General features: G+C 48.3%; 7 protein-coding genes across 7 annotated transcripts; 3 read left to right on the forward strand and 4 right to left on the reverse strand.

The window, feature by feature from the left end:
- Window positions 1-204: 204 nt before the first annotated feature.
- Window positions 205-1220, forward strand: FSST1_011961 (uncharacterized protein; the record flags this gene model as incomplete). Its single annotated transcript, XM_083235143.1, has 4 exons — window positions 205-274; window positions 353-421; window positions 472-799; window positions 851-1220. 4 exons carry the CDS (start codon window positions 205-207, stop codon window positions 1218-1220), a joined length of 837 nt encoding a protein of 278 aa, XP_083081657.1.
- Window positions 1221-2364: 1144 nt separating this feature from the next.
- On the reverse strand, window positions 2365-3928 carry FSST1_011962 (uncharacterized protein; the record flags this gene model as incomplete). The annotated part of the gene is made up of 2 exons (XM_083235144.1): window positions 2365-3344; window positions 3409-3928. 2 exons carry the CDS (start codon window positions 3926-3928, stop codon window positions 2365-2367), a joined length of 1500 nt encoding a protein of 499 aa, XP_083081658.1.
- Window positions 3929-4702: 774 nt separating this feature from the next.
- FSST1_011963 (uncharacterized protein) lies at window positions 4703-6092 on the reverse strand (the record flags this gene model as incomplete). The annotated part of the gene is made up of 2 exons (XM_083235145.1): window positions 4703-5112; window positions 5177-6092. 2 exons carry the CDS (start codon window positions 6090-6092, stop codon window positions 4703-4705), a joined length of 1326 nt encoding a protein of 441 aa, XP_083081659.1.
- A 559-nt stretch (window positions 6093-6651) lies between these two features.
- On the forward strand, window positions 6652-8708 carry FSST1_011964 (Hsp70 family protein; the record flags this gene model as incomplete). Its single annotated transcript, XM_083235146.1, has 5 exons — window positions 6652-6706; window positions 6769-7699; window positions 7770-7872; window positions 7920-8264; window positions 8325-8708. 5 exons carry the CDS (start codon window positions 6652-6654, stop codon window positions 8706-8708), a joined length of 1818 nt encoding a protein of 605 aa, XP_083081660.1.
- A 233-nt stretch (window positions 8709-8941) lies between these two features.
- On the reverse strand, window positions 8942-11985 carry FSST1_011965 (glycosyl hydrolase family 47-domain-containing protein; the record flags this gene model as incomplete). The annotated part of the gene is made up of 3 exons (XM_083235148.1): window positions 8942-9239; window positions 9294-10276; window positions 10330-11985. 3 exons carry the CDS (start codon window positions 11983-11985, stop codon window positions 8942-8944), a joined length of 2937 nt encoding a protein of 978 aa, XP_083081661.1.
- A 3439-nt stretch (window positions 11986-15424) lies between these two features.
- On the forward strand, window positions 15425-17349 carry FSST1_011966 (chaperonin-containing T-complex subunit CCT7; the record flags this gene model as incomplete). The annotated part of the gene is made up of 4 exons (XM_083235149.1): window positions 15425-15470; window positions 15601-15779; window positions 15837-16158; window positions 16214-17349. 4 exons carry the CDS (start codon window positions 15425-15427, stop codon window positions 17347-17349), a joined length of 1683 nt encoding a protein of 560 aa, XP_083081662.1.
- Window positions 17350-17760: 411 nt separating this feature from the next.
- FSST1_011967 (uncharacterized protein) lies at window positions 17761-19431 on the reverse strand (the record flags this gene model as incomplete). Its single annotated transcript, XM_083235150.1, has 1 exon — window positions 17761-19431. The coding sequence occupies one exon, from the start codon at window positions 19429-19431 to the stop codon at window positions 17761-17763; it is 1671 nt and encodes a 556-aa protein (XP_083081663.1).
- Window positions 19432-19674: the final 243 nt, after the last annotated feature.

The following is a 19674-nucleotide window of genomic DNA, read 5'->3' on the forward strand; positions in this document are numbered from 1 at the left end:
TACCAATTCGACAAGTTCGACGATAGTTTCTGAACAACTACGTGAAAAGAGGGTAGCAGAAAGAGCGAGGAAATCAAACGATACAGTTCTGCGCGACTAGCTCGTCACTCCCTGACTGGGAGACGACAGCAGACAATCAAGTTGTGTCTGTCGCGACTTCAATCAACAGAATATTGAAGGAGGGCAGTGTCAATAATATCCACCATGGCTTCCAAGACGAGTACGAGCAGCAGCTCGTCCTCGCGGAGGCAAAAGGTGCAGGTCGGATGGTATCGTAAGTGACTTGTGTCGAGATATCTAACCAGATGTCTCACCCTTCTCCCAAAGTATGCGGCTAACGTGTGTTTTCCAGGGTTTGTACCATTCCTCGGCTACCACCATGTGTTGATGATTCTCATCGCCATTACCATTATTCTACTATGTGAGTAATTCTCAGTCTTCAGGTATGAGACATTTACTGACCTGAACCAGCTCTACTACTTGCTGGCTGTTCATCCTCTTCACCACTCATCCCTGATATCTTCCTGCTCTCAATTTACTACAAGAGTTATGATGCAGTACCCGACACAGCTCAAGTCGACTACAACCTTCACTCGGCCATTGAAAACATTGCCGGCGACGCTTCGCTACAAGCCCGTGTTGGTTACTTCGGTATTTGCATCAACCCCGATGGCGGTTCTTGGCTGTGCAGTAACAATGCAACTGCCCTCGCCAAAGAGGTTGATGTTGACCAAGATCCTCTCAACCTCATCTGGCTCGCTGCCCAGTTTAAGGATATGATTGTTTTCCCCTACCTCATGTAAGTATTTCCGGATGATTCAATTTCGAACGCCTACTAATCGCGCTTCAGCATTATTGCTATTATCTTCGCCTTCATCTGCCTCCTTCTTCTTGCCACTTTCCCTGGTTGGCACGAGGAGACTGACTCCGAGGGTTCTGACCGCGAAGTCAAGCCTTTTCCGTCTCGACCCGTCTCCCAGATCGCTTTGGCTCTGATCTTCATCTCGGCCATTTTCGTTCTCGTCTCTGTACTATGGCAACATACAGCGTCCGTGGCCGCCTCGGTTATAGCCCAGGATTTCGGAAACGGAGCTGTCAGGAGTGGTGTCGGTACCAGCGCCATGGTGTTGGGTTGGTTCTCGTTTGCACTCCTGATCGTTGTCACGATCGGTCTTCTCATTATGATTCTCAGTATAAGCGTGCTCAGTTCGATGGTATAGGAGACCTCGAATTCACCTGGGTCCTCGCGGACTATTGAGGATTGAATGATCGAATAAATAATGTACATACGTCGACTATATTCTTCGACATGGAGACGGTAAGACTAAAGACGGGTAAGCGGCATCAGCATCGGAGTTCCGGAATTGTTTTTTTGTATTTGAAAATACTGAGGGAATGGTCATAATCTCGGTCATTCAACCTCGAAAAAGGGACAGCACATACACGGCACCGTCCCGCAACGATTTATTAAATTTACGACACCTCCTTCACGACCTGAACAGATCTCAGATGATCGATTTGATGGCCTTTGAAAACAGAGGTTTTATGACTGAGACTTGGCTATGGTTGCCATGAAGTGAGGCGAGGGACGCACATCTTTTTTTGCATATAGACTGCGGTTTGACCAGACATACAACCGATCTCTCAAGATGAGAGATGAAGGGGAAAGCACGCGCCACAAGAGACGATTTTGACGACCACGACACAAGGACGTGGTACGAGATATGGGATATATGTCTTTAACGCGCAAGGAGGAACAGGAAGTGTTTATTGACATGTATTATCAAGACAGTTTAATGTCACGTTTTCGAAATTGAGGATTTGGATCTGATTTGAACCTTTTTGCACTCGGGCTTGCTCTTGTTTGTTCTTCTCTTCTTGATTAAATATGTTTGGAGAAAGTCGAGATGATTTATATATCTCTGGGAAGTCTAGAGGGAGAAAGGATATTATTTAATATTGACCAAATGGCTCTTCACGCTTCGACAAATAAGTTACAAGACGCATATTTTAATATTTCCATCGACTCGATCTTGACACTTTCATATGTAACTGAGAATCCTAACCCTCTTCGCTTGATTCAATCTTACCCATATTTGACATGTTTCATAAGAGTAAACAAAACAAGTTCTTCGGTTCTGGCAGCCATGTGTCATTACAGGTTCGTCCTTACCAAATTCAAGCACAAGTAAACATAATAGGACACTGAGGGTAACATCTCACTACTGAAGTTTCCCAACATTCTCTACCGTTTAACATTGCTGTCTTCTCTCATATCTGTGTGCACTCGTTCATCAAAAATCAGGTCAAATTCAGACTTTAAAGCAGAGTAGTCTGAGCCTCTGCTGAGTCTGCATGTTATTACTAGTGTGGCTTTTTGTCTTGCCGTCGTAACAATGAGCCTGACTCGCTGAGCGTACGTCCACGCCTGCTGGAACCAAGGCGTATAGTTTGACGTTGTAGACTGGGCTTTGCAGGTTGCCTCTCCTGTGCAGGAAGCTCAACAGGTATTGTGTTGACCTGCACAGCCATTGTCTGATCGCTCGACCGGCCATGGTGGAGTGATGCATCAACTATTGGGACCATATGATATGGAGAAGTATCCAGCTCAGCAATCGGCTGGACAAGCAGGGGATTGTTGTCGTAGAAATACGGTGATGCCATAGAGATGGTCGTAGAAGACGAGTTTGTCCATACAAACTGGCTAGGGTAGTGATTAGAGCAGCTTTGGCAATGCTGGCTTGGTGCCTGTGCGGTAGAAGAGAGTACGGATAGAGCGGATGGGCGATGGTGGAGAGGGTTTGAGATGTTTGATGATAGAGATGAAGATTCGTATGAGTTTAGACTAGCTTGACTCAAGTCGGAGACACTGTCTTCTGGGTTGTATGGAGGTAGTTGATTTAGCTCGCCATAAATAGACTGATTTCGCGGAGGACCATTGATTGATAATTGAAATGGAGCTGGAGCTGGAGCTGGAACTCTCACTGGCCGCTTCATGCCTTCCCTCTGAGAAACTGGTGATGGTGTTGGGCAGTTTTCAAAATCAAGCGGGTCTCCGAGAAGCAGAGAAAGCCCTACTAGATCTTTGGTGTCATACTTGGAACTTGTAGTTAGCGATCTTGATGGAGCAGCGCTTGTCATGTTGACTGGAAGAACTTCTGGTAAAGAGTCGTAGGCGTGTTCTATGTGTAATGTCTGGGAGCTCGATTGGCGCTGTAGAGATGCGGGAGCTTGTAGTGATGATACTTTGGAGTGGGCGAGTGATTCCGTATTTGCGTTGAGAACTATGATAGATGGTTGAGGTGCAATAGTCTGGGTTACCAAGGCTTGTTTCTCAGAAGGGACTATTGAGGTTGAGTCAGAGCACTGTAGTCGGGTATACCTATGGGAGAAAAAAGTTCAACTCACTTGTTATATCCCCCAAAAGGTCTCCCAGTAAAGCAACATTGTCAAATACTGTAGCTTCTTTCACGATGCCTCTCTTCTCCTTGCGCTCTTCCGGTTCAGCAATTGGAGCCATAAGAGCAATCTGCCTCAAGAAGTTCAACTCGGCCAGCACAGCAGCATGGTGCCGACTAACAATGGGTTCTTGACTCCTGAACTCGGAAGACTCAACAAGAACCCATGCCATACGCTTGGAAAAGGTTGTTCTAGAACCTCTATCGTTTTCTGGACGACATCTTTCGACAATCTCACAGACTTCTTGGAGTCCGTTCTGTGCGGATTCAATAATTGTGTGTACACGCTGAAGAACCTTTGGGCGACGCTGAAGGAGAGGGAGACAGTCGTTTCTGAGTTCGATGAGGTGCTGGAGATCTGAATCACATGTTCGAACGAGCTCTAGACTTCGTCGTATGTCGTTTGGGACTTGATCGTGGTCCAGAACCCAGGCTAAGAAGTGATAACTTGCTTTGAGAGGGTTGGGCATGATGGAATTGGGGGTAAACGCTCTGCTTGAGAGAGCGAAGCTTTCCTCAAGTTCGAGACTCCGCTACTTCGAAAACTCTTAACAATATGGAAGCGATGTTCCCTAGTTATTGCGTTTCGAGTTGCATGAGGCTTATGACAGCCCGCGCGTCCTACTTGTCTCCGCTCGAAACAAGATGGAGAAACCAAAATCAGGCTGTGGCTGGGACTGTGTCTCTGATCTGCACATTATACTTCTATCACATTTATGGCCTCAGGTATACTCAGAGCTGAGTCCTGAGGTGACACCAACAACAAGTGGCTTGCATATGAGAAATCAGGCTCTGAGAGAAGGATTTGACTATCACAACACTAACCACTCAACATCAAGGATTAGGCAGCCAAGACACTCGGAAGTCAATTTGTGTGTCCCGGTCTGCTAGTTTTGGTTCAGTCTGCATACATGGATGGTTTCATTCACACCTTGTGTTGTTGGCGTTGCCTGTTGACCTCTCTGCATTGCTAGTGTATGTTACAAGGAGGCAATGACACTACTCCGTCAAACAGTCGGCAAAGCCAAAAGAAATTCAGTGAGATTGACAATAACGACTCATCATTCAAAACTGGGCATTTGTTCCGCTGTTTTGTTATTTGTTACAATAAGTTTCAAATATATTGGCAAACTGACTACTAACAAAACGATGGACAACCTGACAATCTTACCACACACTCCTATACCAGAGAATTGACTCCTGGACATCCAAATGACAGCATGTAAGCCAAAGCTTGTCACCTCTTAAAGAGGCATTGTTTCTACTGCAGTAACCTCCTTCGGCGATCCATACCTGGTTCCGTCATTATGGCTGAGCCTCTCCAATCCAGGACACACCACGATCCTCCGAGTTCTATCCAAGGGGGTGGCCTTGCTGTTAAAAATAAACCTCCAGTCGCCTGGCTGCGATAGAAGCACGTAACCCAATCTGGTGCACTCAAGGATGACGGCTTGCAGATGGTTTGTTTGGTCCTGTCGGCTGACAGAGTCTTGTGCAACGAAGAGTTGGAAGAAGGAGTTCAGCTCATTTGCCAGAGAGTACGCCTTGGAAGAAGCCTCTTCCGCCGAAAGGGGAAGTGGCGTCCTCTCTGCAGGGTTGGGATGAAGAAGCAGAGCAGATAGGCTTCGCCACCTGGAGCGTGCAAGAGAAATTGCTGTGGAACAGTATTAGCGGCTCTGCTCATCAGGCTCCGAGATTGAGAGAGAAAAGTGTCTTACCTGGGCTGTCTGGGTTTTCAGATGCGTTCTTTTTCTGTGCCATTGCCGCTACTGCTGGTGGGAGCATAGACAAGTTACCCCCAGAGTTGAAATCGAGGCTCTGAAAGATAATGTGAGAGAGAACATGTCTCAGCCCAACTCGAGAGGTCTTGGGGGCGAGGCACACAGCGGCAACCGCCTCTGCTTGTAGTCCTGATAGCTCCGGCGAGTAGCCAATATGAATAAGGCATTGAGCCACTTCAGCTAAGCTCACCAGGACTTGGGGTTCATGGTAGTATGTCTCGACGTGCTGGTAGATGAGCTCTGACAAAGAGCATAATTCCGCTTGAATTTCCTTGTCAGGGGTTGCATCGAGCAGGAATTCCCCAAGGTGAGCATCGTGTGTTGACGATGTCACATTAACTTGCGGTCCACTCTTCGACTCAGCATGTCGTTCCTCTAATGCAATGAATCCTGGGGAGGAAGTTGTGCTCTTCCCTCGTCGTCGAAAGAAAATGAAAGCTGCTGCAAGGCCTATAGCAAGACCTGCAACGATGCAAGCTATAGCAACTCCAGCAACAGCACCATCCGAAAGTCCTTTTGGCGATGCGTTCGGTGTTTTCGTTGCAGAAACTTCTGATGTATTCGTTGGCTCCTTGGTTGATGTGATGCCAGTCGACACATTGTTGGTAATTGTCGTACTTGCTGAAGTATCCAGCAAAGAACTACTTTGATCTGGTAGAGATACGCTTGGTACAGCTATGTCAGTATCTAACACTGGTTCAGCTGTTCCTACCAGGTTGGTAACTACTATCGAATTCCCATCTGGGAAAGCCGTAGCAGCGAACGTTGATGTGAAATACTCGTTGTCCACAACCAGTGTCTGTACGCCAGCCGAATATACCGTTCCGGTATGGAAAGGTAGGTCTGAGGACATAATGGAAAACTGTGGTAGAAATGGTGAAAGGCTACTACACGAGAAACCCGTAGTATCGATAGGAATAGAGTCGGAGATGGCAAAGACACGAAATTTGTAGAATCCACAACTGTAATGATTAACCGTTATATCATATATAGAAGCCAAGAAGCGCGGCCGGACAGGTGCTTTTATCTTGGAAAATCCTCCAGTTCAGCCCTTGGGCTTATTGTACGGCTTGCCATCAACTGGCCAGACCGGCGTTTCTCTAGGCTGCATATCCCCCTGCCAAGCCACTCAGCACGACTGAGCAGAAATATGCATGTCTCATTATCAGGCTGAGGTCGCAGTCAGGAGTTCACAGCCCGATCTGCTGCATGACCCGCACACCCTCGAGGGTGCAGTCAACAAACCAATATCTTTATGGCCAGGCCAGGCTCGGTCACAAGGAGACAAGCGGCAAGCCCGATACTTGAAGCGGTTTCAACTCTGTCAGTCTCCCAAGACTTGAAAGTATGTTCCCAGCCATTAAACTATTTCCCTTTTCTCTTAACATAATTCAGCACGGCGTTGAAGCAGCATGGAAGACCACCCAGATCTCGTTGTCTCTGTCGACCTAGGCACAACTTTCACAGGTAAGTTATGCAGGACTGATTATGCGTCGAGAGCCATCAGGAACACCAACTGAAACTCTTAGGTGTGGCCTGGATGAGACATGGAATTCCTATACAAATCGTCAACGACTGGCCCGGCAGCGACGACAGAGGCGATCGAAAAGTCCCTACGGCTACCGTATACAACGCCGACGGAAGCATATCGTCGTGGGGTTTCATGTGTGCCGATGATGACCATGACTCTAGCAAAACTCGCCGCGAGTTCTTCAAGATCTTCCTGGACCCGGACACACTTGAGGCAGCACAACAACAGGGCCTAACCAATGTTCCTCGAAGCACTGGAGAGGCTCGCCAATTTGTGACCGATTACCTGAAGCTGGTATATGCGCACGTCAAAGACAGTATAGAGATCCGTATGGGAATAAAGCATGTTGGTGGATGGGGAACATTGTCCGTACTGTTCCTATTCAGCGCACCGACGACTTGGACTAGCATGGCCGTTGTCAACGCATTCAAAGGCGCAATACACGATGCTGGTTTCGGAACTGAAGGATCCAGGCATTCGGCATTAGTTGACCTCACAGAATCTGAAGCTGCAGCCGTCGCGACTTTAAAGACAGGAGCCGTGAACCTCCAGGCTAACAGCATTTTTCTAACCGTCGACGCAGGTGGAGGCACCACTGATCTAGCTCTGATGCGAGTCGAGTCGACTGATTTCAATTTCCCACAGCTGTCGCAAGTTACTGCTGTCAGCGGTCTTGGCGTTGGCTCGACACTCATAGACCGCGCATTCGCTAGGCTTGTCTCGCAAAGAATGGCTACGAATCCCGACTTCAGATTGCCTACCGATTTTGCGGCGCGAATGGCCCGGAGTCCTGGATTCAAGAGTGTCAAACACAAGTTTGGAGAAAAGGTGTATATGCAGCCGGTGTACAAGATTGTGATGGAAGGAGTTGGGTTTGACGTGAGCCACGAAGGGCTAGGGGTTCAAGAAGGGCGTATGCTATTCACAAAGTCAGTTCCCTAACTCTCCCAATCCCCGTTGTTCTCAATGGCTTACTGAGCATGACTATTTTTGTCACAGGCGAGATATCCAAGCGCTGTTCGATGTTCATATTGAAGCAATCATGGAGAGAATCAAACAGCGACTTCACTGGTTGAAGGATCAAGGTCATTGTGAACAAGTGGTAAGTTTGTCTTCGGTTTGCGACGCTCTTAATTTTAATATCCGTAGGGATACGTGATTTTGTCAGGTGGGCTTGGGAGTTCTGCATACGTGCGCGAGGCACTCCAAGAACGCTTAACAAAACTGCAACACTCCAACGCTCGAAACATCATCGTTATACCCTCACAGGATCCGCAACTTGTTGTCGCTCGTGGGGTTCTTGAGAACAAGCGTCAGAGGATGGAGTCGGGTAACAAGTCTGTTCTGAGCTCATGGATCGCTCGAGCAAGTTATGGCGTCATCGTACAAGAGGTTTATATGCCTGCACAACACTTTGACGAAGACATTCGGCAAGATCCATGGAATCCGGATGTGAAGTGGGCAACCAACCAGATCCAGTGGTTGATTAAAAAGGTATGTCGTCCTGTTTGATGCCTACTTTTCCCAAGGGGATATGTGTTGACCAAATCGTAGGGAGATACTGTGAATCCTGACTCTCCAATAAACAAACTCTTCGAGATCAGACTGAAAGACGGAGATACAACACGAGCTTGGGATGCGGAAATCGTGGTATCGAACAATGAACCAAAATGGCTCCCTCGAAGTCTTAAACAGGCTGGTGCGATGAAGCTCTGCTCCGTGAAGAGCAATCTCGCTGGTATTGAGCAACACCAACTTGTTCTCAAAGAGAAACGAGGAACTTGTTTTCGGCGCGGTCATAAGTTCTACGTTTGTAGATTTGACATCCGAGTTATTGTGGCACCGGTCGATCTGAGGTTTGAGTTGTGGTTTAACAAGACAAAGTTCTCGGGGAATCACCAGCCAGTCTCAGTCCAGTGGGATGCGGCTGAGAAGTAGATGCATCAGGAGGCGCAAATCGCATATATATCGATATATCCTAACGTGATCCGCACTATGTAATCGCATATTATCTTGAACCTCTGCAAAACGCCGTTGTCATGCCGTCGCTCTGGCTTTAACTTCCCTTATAATTTTATACCGCCGACCTTCCCTTTCCATCTTTTGCAGGAACTTCTCGTCCTTTGAACATTGTGTGTTGCATTTTATAATGTATTAAACGAGCTCGGCGCTCATATAGACCTCTTGAATGGATGGGCTTCGGTATTCAGAACCCATTCGTCGAGACTGATGACGTTAGGTGCTGAAAAGAGTAAGTAATAGTACTTGAGAGTTTCAGCGATCCAGAAGCTCTCCATTTCGTCCTTAAGACCGTTCTGCGTCGCATCTGTAACATCCTCAATAGCGCTATTCGCAAACTCGGTACGGGTCGCGGCGATTGTGGCCTCGAACATCTTCCAACCCTTGTCCATCCAGGTAGTATCGCCAGTAATACGATACATATACCAGACAGACTCAACAGCTTCAGGTCTGTGAAAGCCTATGTCAGCGTGTTAAATCAAGCAGTGTGTAAAATCAACTTACCGAAGCAGGTAGTTCCGATTTTGGATATCAGTATAACCTGGGGGTAGTCGTTCCTTCTCGATCCTAGACTTAACGTATTCCTCATGTGTTTGTGGTCTCTCTGGAGGCACGTCATCTAGGGAAACGACTTGTGCACCATGCACCCTAGCACCAAAACTGTCTGAAATCACAGGTTTGGTTTCAGACGCCTTCCCCGCTGTGTCTTGAACAGGATTAGCTTTCTCAGTCTCAGTCTTGCTTGTGTCAGCCCTTTCCTCTTCGGCCATATTCAAGCCGATCTTCTGTTTAAGAGAATCAGGGAGAGTCGAGCCGAATTCCGTACTATCCTCTTCCATGCTCTTGTCCAGTTCGGGCATCGGTATACCAGCCCGCTTGACCACCTTAGGGACTTGAGCCGGTGGGTTATTTTCAACTTGAGCTTGGGCGACCGGAGGCTGAGAGTTAGGAACTGCTACAGCAGGAGGGAGAGCAGGGGGGGCAGGGGCAGCAGGGGCAGCAGCACTACCTTCGGCAAGCTTCTTCAATGCCTCGCCTTCCGACCACTTGCTAAACTCACTGTCGCGCCATTCGCTATTGGGATCTAGATCCTCGTACCAACTCTCCTCGCTGAAAGGGCATTTTTCCAGGGCAGGGCAAGCTACCAGATGAGCGTACTCAGGCATGAGACCGGTTGCAGTTGACTGATATGCCCATACACAACCATCAGTGAGCTTCTTAGCCTTATCAATGTCCCCGTCACGGCCAAAGATCTTGCCACCCAGTCCATACATGCCTCCAATAAAACATGTTAGATGGGTCATTTCATAGTTCTTTGTCCACTCAGAGTCTCCCCTGCTTGAAGTAGTTAATTTCCCAGTGAAGAACACATCCCAGCCCTCGTCCTTAATCATAGGTCTGTAAAGTAGCCATTCATTGATGGCATCAATAGTGTTTTCGTACAAGGCACGGTACTTGGGTTCGAGGCCGTTCAGAAGTAAATATTGCTGGGGGTTGTTAATAATTGTTATTGCGTGAGAATCAGATGAGAATACCATACCTTGGGGAAATACTCATATGCTGAATCCTGGGCCCCTCCCATGTGGTAGTGGCCGACGTTTGGGCTGCTGGCAACAAGGCCTTGAGGTTTGCAATCCCAGTCAGCTGTAGCCCCGTTCGCGGTCAAAGGCGGTGCCTGCTGGCTTACGGGCGGAGGCACCGACTGATCGGCCGCAGGCGTATCACGACGACGAAGCTTGTCTTGCCAACGACTATCGTCTTGAGGAAGTTGCGGAGAGGAACCTGCATTTTCGCCTTGCTTTGTAGGGTCAAATCCTTGAGGCTCCTTGGTCATATCGGCAGCGTCGACTTGCTTTTGAGCTTCTTGGCTGAGGCTTCCTGCCTGTGTGTCGACGGTTCTGTTACACCCAGAGGCATTGATGCGTTCCGGAAATAGGCCTGGAATTGCTGTCCCAGCAGCCTGCATGTCAACCAAAGCATCAGTGATACGATCAATAGCATCGTAGTATTTGGCGGTACCCGTCAACTGAGCGAGGCGAGTGAACTCCAGAGACAAAGTACCAAGTTCGGCAATTCCAACAGTGCCAGCACGATGGGGCTGTGACGCATAGGGCTCACGCCATCGATAATACAATAATGGCATGCGGTTAGGCGTATCAAAGATGCCCATAAGGATCTCAGCGAGCTCAACAGCCTTGTCAAGCAGAATCTTGTACTGCCCGTTAGCTCCACCGCTCACATCATAAGCCCCGATTAGACCACCCAAGTAGCGGATCGTAGTTTCAAAAACGGGAATGTCATTACGGTCGGTATAAGTGAAATCGATTTTTGCAACAGCCTTAGCAGCTTCATCAAATTCGTCTTTCATGCCAGCAATCCACAGGGTATCGAGCGAGTCAACAAGGGTCGCACCCCACCCACAAAAGCTGTCGCGATACTTCATGGAAGCAGGAGAGAGCTCGTCACGCATGAAAGCAGACTTGCGATAGCCAGACCAAGCACGTACAATTTCGGACTTGACACGTTTCAGCCGTTCCAGGCGAGTGGTGCTGGTCTGAACATCTTCAGCCTGGAAGTCAAATTGGATCCTGTAGGCATTGGGAGCGGTGCCAGTCGGGATCGGTCTGATGGACTCAGGCGGAATGGGGAAATGCTCCTTGGGCTTGGTCCAGTGGATCTTGGAACCATCGACATTAACTTGGGGAATATCAGGGTTGTCGGCTTGCTTAGGGGGGTCCTTGAACTGAATAGAAGGAATCTGCGGCGGACCTTGTTCTGCAGGTGGCTTTGTGTCATCCGTATTTTCTCCCGGCACTCCCCCCTTGGTTTCATCCCCAGCTTGAATAGGTTTCTCAACGGCTGGCTTATCTTCCACCGGTGTATCGATCTTCTCAGGTGCGCCCTCGGAAACCTCCTCTGGCAATTTTGTTTCGTCCTGGGATACGACCGGTTTAGGTTTATTAACAGAGTTGGAATCCTTTTCGGAATCAGGGAGCTGGACCGGTGGCGGTATGACGGGCGGTTCAAATGCTTCTTTAGAGCCCTGTACTGGCTCAGAGGCTGACTGGTCCGGCTTTTTTACGGTATCGAAGTGGGGTGAGCGTGTCCATGAATCTTGCGTGAAGCGATACAGCAAAAAAACCATGACCACAGCGACTATGGCGTAAAATCGGCCACGTCTGCGGAGTGGAAGCATTGCGACAAATCGTTGCTCGCCGAAGCGAGACTTTTAAGTTCGGTCGAAGTTAATCTGGACAAATTGGAAGGGTTGTCTCGTCCCAGAAGATGCGCGCGGTTTCGTTTAATTATACACTTTCGATAGCGGTGGTCGAAGACTCGAGTGTCGTTTATGATATTGCTGAATGCTGCATTCCGTTTGGTACCTGACCAAGTTAAGATTGTTCGTTGCTGGGCTTCACTCTTTGCGCCTCATAAGGATGATGATAGAAGAGATTAAGAACCGACCAAAAAAAGAAAAAGAGAGAAGATGATGGAGAATGCAGTAAAAGATAACAAGCGATGAAGATCAGGAACAGTGGTTTCAAGTTCTACATTGATGGAAGGAGGTTATCGATTGCAGTAAGTTACCCTTGGCTTGGCAAGTCCAGCCAGGAGTTAACGATTAGTGCCAGGCGTTGGTTGGCTGATAAGGTGATTCTCAGGGGCTGCACGGTGTCTAGCCTAGCGTATGGCCCTTGCTGCTAACTTTAGTACAATGTTTAGAATTGGAGCTCAAACATCCGCGGGCAGGGACCATCTTTCCCTGCCAAGTGTCGTAGCTGGTGTTACCCTGCAGAAAAGACGTTGTAAACCACAGTTTGAGGAGAGAAAAGTAAACTGGCCATTGTAGGAGTGCAAGTACATATATCATATCAGCAAATAGTTTCAAGCATGCAAAACTTGTCCGTTCGATTTAGCCTCGTGAACAGTAGTGGTGGGATCAGTTGGGTCCTAGTTGTAGGCAATTGGTGTGCTTAAAGTGTTGTTTGTTTATGTAGTCCCTTTTGAATTATGCTGCATCGCATCAATCTTTTAGTAACATCCAAGAGACCGGTTATGTCAAGATTGAGGGAATTAGGACCGCTTTACCGTTTCCTACAGGTTCTCCTCTGGAACAAGCCTTACCGGAGCTTGTTATCAGCGCCGATGCTGTGCCGCTTGAGCTCCGTGAAATATGGGTCAACCGGAGGCACAACCTCCGGTCTCAAAATCGGCAGCTTTGCCTTTTGTCTCGCTCACCGACCAAAACTGGGCTCATAAGACAATGATGCCTCTGACTGTTGGATCAAGGCTTTGTTGTATACCAATGATTCGCAGCTGCATGGAGAGATGTGCTTCTACTAGGCCCTAGTCAAGCCACTACACCAGAAACTTGGGTCCACGATGCTCGGCCAGGGCTTCAACAACAAAAGCACCTCCCCTGTGGCTTAGTTGGCTAAAGCGTCCGACTGTTATCAATAAGACAATCGGGAGATCGGAAGTTCGAGCCTTCCCGGGGGAGTCAGGATCTCATCCTTTCTTTTTGCTTGCTTGACTCAGCTATCAACTTTTGAGCCAGTCTCGTCTCTCATGAGAGTTTAGTGTCACAACCACAGAAGTACGGCATGACAGTCTTTAGTTAGCACTTACAAAGAATACACGAATGGAAGCAAATGTGAGTGAAATGTTGGATCTGGGAACAAGTTACTGCTTGTCAGTACTTTTTATCAGTTCTTGGCATGTGTAGGTCGCTAGATCAGAAGTAATAGACTGTGTAACAACACACGCTCTTAGAGAAGAAGCCTGAAAGCAGTGTAGTCCAACTGGAGAGAATTAGGCCATTTCTAAGCATTGTTCAGTCAACGGGACTCAAGAAGACTAGCAAACACGGACTACACAGTTTCACGAAAGGCACTGTTATAGGGACTAGGCAAATAGAGACCGGACCGGGGAAACTGACGACTACTTGAACAATTAGCAAGCTCAGTAGTTACTGTGTAAGTCAACAATAAACAAACGAAATCTGAAGATCAAAGTCCAAACAACCAACCCTGCCTTTCAACAATATACCTTCTCTCTCGGTGCTTCTGACACATAAAACAGCAGCATGGTGACAAACTTTGGGAGTTAGATTAGCAAAGCCTTTCATCCCCTGTGGCTTAGTTGGCTAAAGCGTCCGACTGTTATTAAATAGACAATCGGGAGATCGGAAGTTCGAGCCTTCCCGGGGGAGAGAAATTCTTCTTTTGCTATCCAGACCTCCAGACTCTGTGAGGGATTACTTTTTGCTCTTATTACGATAAACAGACAACTGTGTTAAAAACTTAGACTACCAGTTGTCTCTTTGGGGATCACCGCTAACGTTTAAGTCTTTTAAAACTATATAAAACTAGGTATCGGGACTTTTAAAGTTTTGGCACGTTACAATAAACTCGCAGCACACATTAAAAATATAGTTTCCACCAACGTCCAAGCAGCGTCTTTCGTGCTTAATGAACATTGGCTTTTAGAAGCCGTTGGTAATTATATGTTAGCCTTATGAAGAAGTTGAGAATGTGGGGTTGACTAGGATTGAGTTTCAGTAAACTTACACCCTGAGTTAGGAGGTACTTGATGCTGCCTTTCTTTTGAGTCGAAGCTTCCACTAAACTGACGAAGCTTGCAGATAAGATGTCACAGAGCTTTAATGGCTAAACTCTAGATGATTCTATTTATTGTATCTCTGATATCTATCTGGCTGTAAATCGAGTCGCCTTCTCATATGCCTAACTGCTGCTCGTTTTGCACTTGTATAGCTTTACTATCACAGGGCTAATGGAAGGGGACATTTAGGACACATGGCGTTGCAACTATACGCACCCTGACTGCCGCTTTACCTATAAGAAACGTTGACCAGTTCGGGCAATTTCTGTCACTTGCGCTTCGGCCGATATAAGCCAACATGCCTAGGGCTTAACTGAAGTAGACATCTGGGCCAGAAACCTGTTGCCAGAGCCTCTTCGCCGACAACTCAGCATTGGCATAGACCGCATCATCAAGCCTGGCGACCATCCAATAAACTTCTCCCCTGTGGCTTAGTTGGCTAAAGCGTCCGACTGTTATTAACTGACAATCGGGAGATCGGAAGTTCGAGCCTTCCCGGGGGAGTTTCATTTTATTGAACGAATTCTTTTTAACGTCTGTGGATATCTTTTTGCTGCCTTGGACTGGATGGGTGGATTACGACCCAGAGCACCACACTACTGGTATGTACTGTGACCCGACAATGCTTATAAAACGCCTAGGCAAGGTAGTAGGTAGATATATTATAGATATATATCAATAATAGGTAGATATCATGATTATAACCAGTAAGAGTTACAGTTTATAACTAACAAGGAGTTAGTTGTTGAATAGAAAGCTGTATTATGATTGGCTTAAACTAGACCCTTGATTCCTAGAGGAAATGGTCCGTGCATGACTGGGGCAAGACATGATGAGAAAGATTGGAAGGAAGGCTGCCACATTTTTTTGGATGGAAGCTTCGATTCATCACAGCTCCTCCTCCCACTTCGAACCCCCACCAACCGGCCCGCGGAGCACTCGAGACAATACATAATTTTCGACACGACTACAACCTTCAATAATCATATCCGGGTCGCTTGATTATCTTCAAAATGTCATTCGGTGGCCAAACGCCAACGATTATCGTCCTCAAGGAAGGTCCGTTTTACCCCACCGCCGCCCGCTTCACCCCTCGAAATCAAAGGGGGCCGGCCACCTCCAAAAACGACAATACAAGCAATACGCAAATAGCAAAATGCATATGGTTGGGATAGGTCGCTGACAATAGAGCGTATTACAGGAACCGATACTTCTCAAGGAAAGGGACAAATCATCTCCAACATCAATGCCTGTCTCGCTGTTCAGGCTACCATCAAGTCCACTCTGGGTCCCTACGGCGGTGACCTTTTGATGGTTGATGAGAATGGCCGCCAGACTATTACCAACGATGGTGCTACCGTCATGAAGGTTCGAAGCGCCCAAGAGAACCTGCTTTCAACTATTCCATTGCTAATTATATAAAAGCTTCTCGATATTGTCCACCCCGCCGCCAGAATCCTCGTCGATATCGCCCGGTCGCAAGACGCCGAAGTCGGTGATGGAACAACATCAGTCGTTGTGCTCGCCGGTGAGATTCTCAAGGAGGTTAAGGAGCACGTCGAGCAAGGCGTTAGCTCTCAGATCATCATTAAGGGCCTGCGAAGGGCGTCTCAGATGGCAGTCAACAAGATCAAGGAAATTGCCATCAGCACGAATGAGGCTAACCAGCGTGATACTCTCATCAAGCTGGCTGGCACTGCCATGACCAGCAAGCTCATCAAGCGAAACACTACTTTCTTCACCAAGAGTATGCTATGCACACACCGAATCCGGATTTGACCATTCTCGCTAATCAATCACAGTGGTTGTCGATGCTGTTTTGTCGCTCGATCAAGACGACCTGAACGAGAAGCTTATCGGCATGAAGAAGATCCCCGGTGGTTCCCTAACCGATTCCCTCTTTGTCAACGGTGTCGCCTTCAAGAAGACATTCTCTTACGCTGGTTTCGAGCAACAACCAAAGTCTTTCGACAACCCCAAGATCGTATGCCTAAACGTCGAGCTCGAGCTCAAGGCCGAGAAGGATAACGCCGAGGTCCGTGTTGAGCAGGTCTCCGAGTACCAGGCCATCGTCGATGCGGAGTGGCAAATTATCTACAAGAAGCTTGATGCTATCCATAAGACTGGTGCCAAGGTCGTGCTCAGCAAGCTGCCCATTGGTGACTTGGCTACTCAGTTCTTCGCCGACCGAGATATCTTCTGTGCTGGACGCGTTGCTGCCGAGGACATGGAGCGTGTTGTCCAGGCTACCGGTGCTGTCGTCCAGTCAACATGCTCCGACATCCTGCACGAGCATTTGGGCACTTGCGGCAAGTTTGAGGAGCGCCAGATTGGTGGTGAGCGATTCAACTTCTTCGAAGACTGCCCTGAAGCCAAGACCTGCACCCTCGTCCTACGTGGAGGTGCCGAGCAGTTCATTGCTGAGGTTGAGCGATCTCTGCACGATGCCATTATGATTGTTAAGCGAGCCATCCGAAACCAGCTTATCGTCGGTGGTGGTGGTGCTGTCGAGATGGAGATTTCAGCATACCTCCACCAGTTCGCTGACAAGAACATCCCCCACAAACAACAAGCTATCATCAAGTCCTTCGCCAAGGCCCTCGAGATCATTCCCCGCCAGCTTTGCGACAACGCTGGCTTCGATGCTACCGATATCCTGAACAAGCTCCGTGTCGAGCACCGCAAGGGCCAGACATGGGCTGGTGTTGACTTCCAGAATGAAGGTGTTACTGACATGATGGAACGATTCGTTTGGGAGCCCGCTCTTGTCAAGGTCAACGCTCTCCAGGCTGCTACTGAGGCCAGCTGTCTTATTCTCGGAGTCGATGAGACAATCCGCAACGAGGAGAGTGCTAAGCCCCAGGCCCCTGGTCAGCTGCCTCCTGGTGCTGCTCAGCGTGCTCTGCGGGGTCGTGGACGCGGCATGCCTCGGAGGTAAAGGCAAAAATGTAATGAGAGATGGAGAATATGATCAAGAGTAAAAAGGGGAAATTTGCTTGTCCTGGAAACATAGACTTTTGAGGAGAAAACAGGAATGGCGGTGTCGCGGCTTAGGAGCCGGAGGATCTGTATGATACCTAGACTTATCTGACCTCTAAAACTTGATGATGACCTCTTATCTCCTATATTCAAAACATCGGATAGCCTCGCGGCGACACAGATGCGAAGATTACGTGGATCTTTGTGTGTTAAAACTCTACGCTAGGAAAGGGCTACATCAACGTTTAACCTTAAAATTGATATATTCAACGCCATGCTCATGCTCATAATGTAGAGGAAACAAATACTCAACTCGCACGCTCTATGCTTTGGTCCAACAAAAACGGCAACAAATGACTAACATCAAGAACTACCCCCCTGGTCCTCCAAACCCAACATCATACAAGCTCCTCTCCTTGTGCACTAACCCCTGATTCTCCGTCTCACCAACACTGATGCCGCTCATATTAACCGTTCCACCCATAACATTGTCATCATCTTGGTGATCTATCAACATCTCCAAATCCTGGTCCACAACATCTTGTACTACGTCCTCAGTCGCGTTGAGTAGTGCTTGGAAATCAGCAGGCGAGTGGTATTGATCGAAGGGACCGAGGTCGTGTGGTGAAGACTGGTTGATAATTTGCGGGTCGATGGGTTGATAAATAGAGTGGTCGTGTGGGTGATGGCCGGATGGAGGATCTTGAAGCATAGGATTCTGCGAGTGAAGTGGATGTTGTATGGTGCTGTTTTGAAGAGCGTGAGAATGTGCAATTAGAGAAATATCAGCTGGGTTAGCATAAGGATTGGGCGAGTGATCGTGAACTGGGCGTTGTTGTGATAGTGTCGGTACTATGCTGTGATCTTGTAGCGACAGCATTTGTGTCGCAGACGGGATCGTCGTTTGTACTTGCTGTTCATTCGAGTCTCCCCTTAATACCCCCGATCTCTTCCCGCCGTGGTTGCTCGAAGATGCTGCTTTCCGCGCGCCGCCAGGGTTAGGTGTCTTGCCGAGTTCCTTACACTCCATACAACTGCGAATAACATCGCTGACTGTCTCCTTAATGCGGCTCCAATGGTACTTCTCTGCAATAGTAGCGGTTGTCTTATTGATACCACCGTGCTGCTGGACATGCACTTGGCGAGCGATGTCGAATTGGCGAGTTGGATCAGATATCACCTCTTTGTCCTTGAGCATGAGCTTGTCGCCGTCGAGAAGCTTATAGTGCGTCGCTGCGCTCCGGAGCCTGCTTTTCTCGGCGCGGTCAGCACCGTTCGGGTACTCGCCGTACTTGAGGTAGAACTTGATTTTGTCGAAACGCTCTTCACTCACGAGTTCCTCGCTTTCACGCGGTGACAGATCCCGGCCATAGATGATGGCATCGATCAGTTGGCCCGGGTAGCTGCGAAGATTTCCACAACCCTTGACTCGGCCGATGCGCTTGAATCCCAAAGCATCCCAGATGCGGCACGATGCCACGTTTGTCTCGTACACCAGGTTAAAGACACTGTAGGTATATCCCAGACGGGGGGCCCAGTCAAGATAGGCCTCACCCATCAGACGACCAACACCGCGGTTACGAGCGGCATCAGTGACCAAAAAACCAGCGTTGCATACATGGCTGCTACGGCCGGGGTAGTTGGGCTTGATATAGAAACTTCCCAGGCATTCACGGGACCAATCTTTGCCTTCAACTACATCCTCTGCACGTTCAACATTACCAAGCAGCATGATAGCGCCAAAGTTTTGAAACCAATAGGAACCGAACTTGTCGGCGGCGAAAGGCTCCATCATGGGATACGTATCGCCGCCTTCAACCTCCTTATTGATCTGATCACATAGATACGCAATCAGTGACTCTGGTACCTGGTGTTTCGAGGCAAACGGGACAATAGTGGCCACTGTCTGACGATCACGAAGTGTGACCTGCCGAGGGATGATATCGGCCGGAAAGCCGGGGCTGCTCGGATCCGGGTACGGAGGTTGACCAGAGACTCGGTAGATAGTGGGGCTTGCCGGATCATCAAGCATGGCCGGCATTTTCTTGAAGCAAACCCTCTGTGCGGGGTTAAACAAACGATTGAAAGAGAAATAGACGGATTTAATTGGAGGATCAAGCGTTTGTGCCTATCAACGAATCGTTAGCATTCAGATTCTCTGATCACTTACGAACTATCCTCGTAGTCTGGGTGACGTCGTCTTACACCAAACCAACACCAGCAAGACTGAAAGTGCAGAATGAGGGAGTAGATAACAGGATGCTGCATACCAATTCAAGAGCGA

This window comes from Fusarium sambucinum, chromosome III (genome assembly GCF_050947815.1).
Source record: "Fusarium sambucinum isolate potato_lamoka chromosome III, whole genome shotgun sequence".
Lineage (NCBI taxonomy): Eukaryota > Fungi > Ascomycota > Sordariomycetes > Hypocreales > Nectriaceae > Fusarium > Fusarium sambucinum.